This window comes from Lampetra planeri, chromosome 7 (genome assembly GCF_965212315.1).
Source record: "Lampetra planeri chromosome 7, kcLamPlan1.2.h2, whole genome shotgun sequence".
Taxonomy (NCBI): domain Eukaryota; kingdom Metazoa; phylum Chordata; class Hyperoartia; order Petromyzontiformes; family Petromyzontidae; genus Lampetra; species Lampetra planeri.
Genome location: NC_136113.1, coordinates 2,945,974 through 2,954,088, shown reverse-complemented (window position 1 = coordinate 2,954,088; position 8,115 = coordinate 2,945,974). Strand labels below are relative to the sequence as shown.

General features: G+C 47.5%; 1 protein-coding gene across 1 annotated transcript; it reads left to right on the top strand.

Moving 5' to 3' along the window:
• Positions 1–4,016: 4,016 nt before the first annotated feature.
• On the top strand, positions 4,017–8,113 carry NUDT7 (nudix hydrolase 7). Its single transcript, XM_078595954.1, has 4 exons — positions 4,017–4,700; positions 5,742–5,902; positions 6,045–6,203; positions 6,674–8,113. Exons 2-4 carry the CDS (start codon positions 5,744–5,746, stop codon positions 7,049–7,051), a joined length of 696 nt encoding a protein of 231 aa, XP_078452080.1. The 5' UTR covers positions 4,017–4,700; positions 5,742–5,743; the 3' UTR covers positions 7,052–8,113.
• Positions 8,114–8,115: the final 2 nt, after the last annotated feature.

The following is an 8,115-nucleotide window of genomic DNA, read 5'->3' as shown; positions in this document are numbered from 1 at the left end:
CATGCTGTCCCAAGCCCTTGCTCATTTGGGGGCGATTTTGCTCCTCCATCGAACAAGCGCTAGAAGTTCGCCACGCGAAGGCGGGGGGAGGCCGAGATGCCCCTTGCCTTCCATAGCACGCTTCTGGCGCTGCCAAAATCAGCATACCCCGGGATGGACCAAGTGGGGAGAGACTCACTCAAGACCTCCTGTCTTCACTTGTTTCAACTTCCCTAGCCATATCCTACCTGTTAGGGACCGATTTTCTAGGGAAAATGCCACTGAAGATCCTTGTGGATCAAGGCTTCATTGACTTGCCGTATGGCCGCCGAATGGCGTTTCTCAATTCCGCACGGCTAATGCATCGGTCCTAGCGCTGGCCAAACAAACTGAAAATTCCCCCCGGTGCACAGATGGTCGTTCCCTTGCGCCTGAAAAAACAACTCGACCGGGAAACGACCACTGAAGGGATGTTGTTGGTTGCTCGTGGTAGTACTTTATTGTATGCGCGGACTTTGGTGGCAAACGATCATGAGCCATTTATCCAGGTTTTGAACGTCGGCTCGGTCAAGTCTGTCATACAAGAGGGTACTGTTTTGGCTTATGCGTCAACCGCGTGTAGCGAGGGGAAAAACGGTGGGACTGTTGGAGTTGCAGCGGTTGCGGAGCAGGGTGAGGAATGTGACGAGTCAAGGATTGACACACTCTGCTCCGAAAGTCCGGATTTATCCGCGGCACAGAGGCACGAGTTGTGTGCGCTTTTGAATGCATTTTCTGACGTGTTTAGTAACTCTAAATATGATATTGATTGCACGCCGCTGTTACATTACCACATCGATATGGGGAACGCTGCTCCCATTCGCCTAAACCCATACAGATTGAGTCCCAAGGAGAAAGACCACGTGCGTCATGTGGTCGACGAGATGTTGGCCGCTGACATCATTTCCCCATCAAACAGTCCATGGGGGGGGCACCCATTGTGCTTGTTATAAAGTAGGACGGGAGTCTGAGGTTTTGCGTCGACTTCGGCAATCTCAACAAAGGGTCCGTGGCCGATGCGTATCCGCTCCCACAGATGGATGACTCGTTAGACGTTTTGTCGGGGGCGCGTTTCTTCTCCACCCTTGATTTATTGTCTGGATTCTGGCAGTTGCCTTTGGACGACAGCTCTAGACCTAAGACCGCGTTCCATATACCCCAAGGGTTGTTCGAGTTTAACCGGCTCCCGATGGGACTTCACTCGGCCCCTGCCACGTTCTAGAGGTTAATGGAGTTGGTGTTGGCGGGACTTCAATGGGACGCTTGTCTAATTTACCTCGACGACGTCATTGTTTTCGGGCGTACGTCCGAGGAACACCTGCGGAGGTTGCAGGCAGTTTTTCTCAAAATGCGGGCTGCAAAGCTAAAATTTGAACTGCAGAAATGCCATTTGCTGCTAAGGTCGGTCCGGTACCTGGGGCACATTGTCAGCGTATCCGGGATATCGACGGACCCTGATAAAACTGCGTGCGTACGCACATGGCCAACCCCCAAGTCGGTGGAGCGTGTGGTTGCGTACGGGAGTAGAGTATTGTCCCCGGTGGAGCAGCGCTACTGTGTGAACTGCTGGCTATACTCTCTGGTTATTTCGGTAAAATCACATAGAAATAAATTAAATAATAATAGAATACGACGTTTCGATTGCAACACAAGCAACCATCATCAGGTACAAATGAATAAGAAAAGAAACATAGTAAACTTGGAAATATAATGCAATACAACACAGAGAGTCGGCCAACACAAACAGTCAACACCCCACCTGGTTGATTACGTTCTTCCAAAGATTGCTAAATTTGAGAGACAAAACATAGACACGGAGACACACAGAGAGACACACAAGTAGAGATAGACTCACACAGAGACAAACAGAGAGAGACATCCACGTAGGCACACAGAAAGACAACGTCTCTGTGTCGAGGCCTTAAATAGAGAGAGTGAGGGGGGGGCAGAGGGAGAGTTGTGTGGAATTCCTGCCCATAGCGGCCGGAGGAGAGAATGGACTTATAAACAAGCTAGGAACAAGCACGGTAGAAAGCAAATTTAGTAAAATTAGGAGGAGTAATTCCTGCAGTCACGAAAGCTTTGAATCTAGTTTGAACCACCTCTACGGGGAGGGTTTGCCGTGCTTGTTTGTTTCACACTTAACTTCTAATTTAGCAATCTTTGGAAGAACGTAATCAACCAGGCTACGCGTTAACTGTGTGCTGACCGACTCTCTGTGTTGCATTGCATTACACCCCAGTGTTGTCATCATGGGCTGTACAGCTGCGTCTCCTATTACCACACGTTCGAGCATGTGGTTAGTCACACATTTTCCATAAATTGAAACCGTAAACAAAATAAAAAGACTGCACTATTGTTTTGGCGGATATATTGTGACTTTGGGTTATTTAAAATGTTAAATGTGTTGCACCCAACAAGACACGCACCCAACAACACAGATAAAGGTTCAGCCCTGAATTTGTTTTCTCATACCTCCCCGAGCAGAGGTAAAAGGGGCTTTTTCTGCTCGGGGAGGAGCTCCAAGTGAGCCCTTATAGAGTATTTGGCCGACTTCGCTGGCCACGTGTCTTGGAGGTTGGAGTACCCACACTTTACCCCACCACACTTGACCTCCAGATTGCCTGTGAATAACACGTGAGTAAAAAATAAAATGACCCATGCATTACATCAGAGCGCCTTAGTTGTATTGAGAAACATACACTTTAGCGATACTTAAAGCTCTGTTCAATACAGCTTATTCTTTAGGTCTTTCGGTAAAGTCACTTTATTTTCTTTGAACCTATCTACGTGACTTTACCGAAAGACCCAAAGAATATGAATCCCTGCAGTCACGAAAGCTTTAAGTCAAGATTTAAATACAGCTTGATACAGAGTGGTAAAAACGTATAAATATACTCTACTTAAAAAGCTTTACATGATGTACTGAACCGTACACTGTGCCGTGCGTGGGTGTATACTCATTGTGGTTTGTGAAATCGGGGTGATTAGCTTCCGTTTTCAGCAATTTTCCATTTTAACATCAGCCATTGTCTATACATTGCTGGATAGATCCATCACGGTCCCGAAAAGTACACAATCCACACACATTGTTTTGATCGCTCCTTCTCCGTGGTGGGTGTACTCTCGGCACGTTCCCTCTTGTGGCTGTAACTGAACTGCGTGATTGAGTCTCGACGACGTGCCATCATCATCTGTTGATTATATTCCATTGACGTGTCCTGCCCAAGCCCAATTACTTTATTGATCAAAATTGTTGGTGAAGTCTTGAGCCAAACACCAGCCAAGGACGTTAATCGCCTTATTTTCAGGAGTAAAGCATTCTGCCGATACCTGTAGTTATATTTTAACAAGAGTCAAATCGCACTGTGAAGGTAGTGATGCAACCTAAAGTGTGTTTTTTTTAAAGCTGTATCGCGTTTATAACTTCAGCACGCACGAAGTGGCACTACGTTGATATTTTACAGCTTTTAAAGTGTAATCTCAGGGCCGTGATGGGACTGTGAGCCACACTGCTGAAATGACACTTCGAGAGAACATTCCACGAAAGAGGTTTATTGCAACCACCCACAAGTAGCGTAATGCAGCTGCAAATAACGAAACAAAACTTGAGCGATATTAATGCCAATATTATCCAAGAATGACCGATTCTCATTGGGATGGTTGCTAAATTTCGTTAACAAAACAATACGCCCTATAAAGTACTGTACTGGTAGTTACACAGCTTATGTGCACAGTCTACAGATAAAACAGTGAAGTATGAGTTCCTACTGTGTTACGTATCGAGAATGTATTGGACATGCCCCGTGGGGGTAGTTCATATGCCCTAAACATTCGTGTTTGAGGATGATACATTGACACGTGTAGGCTCGGCTCGGCTCTTGGAGAACGAGACTATTGTTATGCGGGACCAGAGACAATGCAGTGGGCTTAATTAGACTTTACATCCACTGGTCAATCCACTGCTGGATGAAGAAGACCTCTAGAGGGTAATTGAGGACCAGACCAAACCAAACTTCACCACCCTGGTCAGCGGCGGTTCATGCGCACAACTTTGCTGCACCGCCCTCTGCTGCACACCTCGTGAATTTGCACTCTACACGGTATTCGTTTCCAGTATTAGCACCGCACACATTTTAGTGTACGACGGGGTAGAGGCGCGTGGACAAGTGGCTGTTTTGCGAGCACATTTTGAAGGAAGACGCATTAACGCGAGAGTTGGCGTGGACGCGGTCACGCCGAGACGAGGGTCACGAACTAGGTTCAAAGACTCAAATCCCTGAGCGCTGGCGTAGTGGACGATGATGATGACCCTCGGGAACATGTTGGACCCCCCCCACCCTCCGCACACACAATAGATACTGCGTTGGAGTCCTGCACCCACTAGCGCAACTACAGTGTAGCGCACATCCCGTGCGCACATCCATTACGCAGCGCAACACACCGCACGCACGACACATCATCATCGTCATCATTGTCATCACCAACACCGTGCAGGCCCGAGCCCTCTACAGCTGTGCGGGGCCCCCGAGGGTGCAGAGTCCCGGGACCCCCAACGCGACCCTGAGGCGACCCCTGTCAGGAGCCCGCTCCTGGGGGAAGGGGGTGGTGGGTGGGTGACACGACCGTGGCCTGCCTCGCACTTCGCCGGCGACCGCGACCTCGCTTCTCCACAATCCCCGGTGGGTTGGGGCCGACCCCGCGGCGGCGTTCGGGGACCCCGCGGTGAGGCCCCCATGGGGCCGGCTGCGCCCCGCGGCCCCGGCGGCTCGAGAGGCGGCGGGCGAGGAGGCGCCGGGACCCCCGGGGGCGTGCGGGTTGCCGCCAGACATCGGTTCGAGTTTATAGGGATTTGTTTAGATCGCATTTTTATGTAAAACCCACCACCCACCCGCCGAGATCTTGTGACGACGTGTTGAACTTTATTCACGCTGCTGGCACCGTTTTAATCGAAGTTTGCGTCGATCGCGGATTTGGTGGCAACTTCCGTGTGCGTTGTGCGCACTTCTCGAGGCCGTCGGCGAGCAGAGGAGAACCTTGTTTGTGTTCGGGGGTAGGAGGATATCAGTGGGGCCCAACTCTGAGCAGGTAGCTGCAAGGGTGGATGTGGTATGCAACAGGCCACACAATGTGCACTGAATGACCGACGTAGATTCCGGCATAAGGAAGGAGGCGATGGCATCAGTGGCCCTGAACGGGATGAGCGCTTGAACTCGAGGTCGGATTTGGCACCTTTGGGGGGACGGGGGGTAACAACAACAACTTGACGCATATCGTAGCAAAAGGAATATTTGTAAATCAGTGCCGTGAGCTACAGAGAGAGAGAGAGAACTGCCGTGCATTGTCTTGCGAGAGCGGTGTGCTGATAGGCAACGTACAAAAGCGATGACTTATGGGATGGGGCAAAGATTTAACTATACAGTACAACGATTTATTAGGCTACACTGCCTTCTGCTGGCCAAAATGTGTGAATGCTGCAAAACTTTTTTTTTCTCCCCAGGATAACCTCACCGCGAGTCTCGAGGATTTTGATTTCAAGAGGGCCTCTTGAATTTGAACGGCAAATTCCATTCATGCGTTGAAATCGTAAAATATTATATTGTCAAAAAAATGCTGCATCTCATTTAGCCATATCTTGAAATGTGGGGAGTGGTCTATGGTGTCATAGGAAACCTGTTGTTCTGGAAGAGCTCGGGTCATTACTTACGTTTCTCTGCACCCAGAGATGTCTCAGAAGCAGGAGCTGGTGAGCCGACTCAGGCAGCAGGACATGACTGGGAGGCTGTGGCCCTGGCTGGCCAAGCTTCCTCGGGCGTCCGTGCTCGTGCCGCTGTTGTTGTGGAACGGAGAGCCCCATGTGCTGCTCACAGTGCGCTCCGAGCAGGCGAGTCACACTAGCGATTTTCTCATTGACGTCGTTAATTATGGTCAAATAAAATCAATCAGTCACACGGTGTGGGCAGGCCGTCATCCATTGGTGAATTGACAACAATTATACTGGACTGTACTTTTCTCTCCCTGCTCAGCTGCGAACAAATAAAGGAGAGGTTTGTTTCCCGGGAGGGAAGCAAGACCCGCAGGACCAGGATGAGACAGCCACAGCTTTGCGGGAGGCGCTGGAGGAGATCGGACTGCCCCCTGATCAGGTCGAGGTGGTGTGTCAGCTCGTGCCCATCATCAACATGGTACCACACTCACCGCTTGCCATGCTTTCAGAAGGTCCTTTAAATATAGTAAAAAAATGCTCACTGGCTTGTTTTTATCACAAAACAGTGTCTTGTTTCTTACTTAAAGTTTATCTACATTTTCATATTTTGAATTCATTGCTTTATATTTGAAAAGTTATGGTTACAATATTTGTTAGAATTTAAAAGATGTAGCCCATTTCATTGTCCAATCGCAATATGGTGTAAAAATAATAAAAAAAGTCTTTGGAAATGACTCATAATTCTATTATGAATCATTGCTCATGAAAGCCTCGGTGTTAATTTTGCTTAAAGTTGCATTTAATGTACTCCATTGCCTAAACTATTCTGTAATTTACATAATGTTTGCATACGCCAGGTTTTGATCACAATAAGACATTTAAAATATTGAAAAAAAAAAGTCTCCTGAAAACATTTTCATAACAGAACCGGTGCACGTTGTGTTCCAGAGGGGTTTAATGGTCACCTCGGTGGTAGGATTCGTGCCACCGGACTTTGAACCGAAGCCCAACCCGGATGAAGTGAGTGCCATATTCCACATGCCGCTGGCTCACTTTTTGAGCCCCATCAACCACAGGGACCGTAAGATCACCGCGCCAGGAGGCTCCACATTTAATATCCACTACTTCACCTATCAGGAAGCGAAGAGCGGTGAAGCTGAGGGTCCTTCTTATCAGATTTGGGGCCTGACTTCCATCATTTGCATCGTGGTTGCCACCATCGTCCTTGGCCGAGCGCCTGAATTCCCGGTGAATTTCGACGTTTCAAATCCCCAAGGTTTTATGGAGCAGTATCTGAATGATAGAAGGATCCCCAATAAGCTTTGAGAGTATTAGCCTGATACTGAAGTCATAATCATCTGAAAACATGAAACTGATCATTTGTAAAACGGTGTTTTACAACCACGCTTTTGCCAACCATGGTTTCGAGTATCCACGCATAATATTATTTTTACCGTTTTTCTGCCAACCACGGTTTGGTTTTTCGTTTCCCGTGACTTGAAATCTTCAGCCGTGTTCAAGCATCTGCCAACGAGGGCGCTGTAATACTCTAAAAATCGTACACCTGGCGAATCAAGCTTAAGATCGATGATCCCATCGCAGTCCGCTTTTATTGTACCACGGCTCCATCAAGCACGTGGTGTACCCATGCTTGTCCACTTACAGCACTTGTCCGCGTCGTTCAGTGTTGTGCAGCAGTCGACAAAGCGTAGGAGCACTGTAATTTATACCTCATGAAAGTGTACCAGCAATTTTTGCCCTTAAGCATGGCACCGAAGCGTCGAGCTGGTGGTGAAGGTGAGCGTAATGTGAAGAGGGCAAGGGAAGTGGTTTGTCTTCAGACAAAAAGAGTTCTTAGTCTTGCCAACCACGGTTTTTGTCAACCAGGGGGGGTTTCAGGAACCTAACCACCGTGGTTCGCGAGGAGTTGCTGTATATATTATTTGAAATAGGTTTAATTGGCTCAAAACACAAGCTCTTAAAATCTAAGCAGACCAACTCTGGATTTTACAGGCCCTTTGTTATAAGACCGCCTTTTTACCCATGAAGACACCCACCCCTTCTGAAGAATTTAGGAACACTTCCCCTTGTGTTTACAATTGTCTCTTCAAACAATTCTTTACATTCTCACCACAATCCAACTGATCCACGTATATTATTTTGTATAGATACACTGTATACTCAATATACAGTATATATTACAAAGTTAATAATGTACCAGTGGCAGTACTTTTTATGTAAAACATGTATACCCAAAATATAAACGGAACAATAAAGAAACATGTGATAATACTTCTAATTGTTAAATGAGCATTGTGCATTGAACATTGTGTGAACAGTGACTTGGATAACTGTTGAAATACTTTATTAAAATATTGAATCATTTTACT

Bases quoted from the DNA above. Each gene is read 5' to 3' on its own strand.
- NUDT7 (XM_078595954.1), top strand. From the start codon at position 5,744: ATGTCTCAGAAGCAGGAGCTGGTGAGCCGACTCAGGCAGCAGGACATG. The intron at 5,903-6,044 runs GCGAGTCACACT...CTCCCTGCTCAG, and splicing joins TCACAGTGCGCTCCGAGCAG to CTGCGAACAAATAAAGGAGA. The intron at 6,204-6,673 runs GTACCACACTCA...GTTGTGTTCCAG, and splicing joins TCGTGCCCATCATCAACATG to AGGGGTTTAATGGTCACCTC.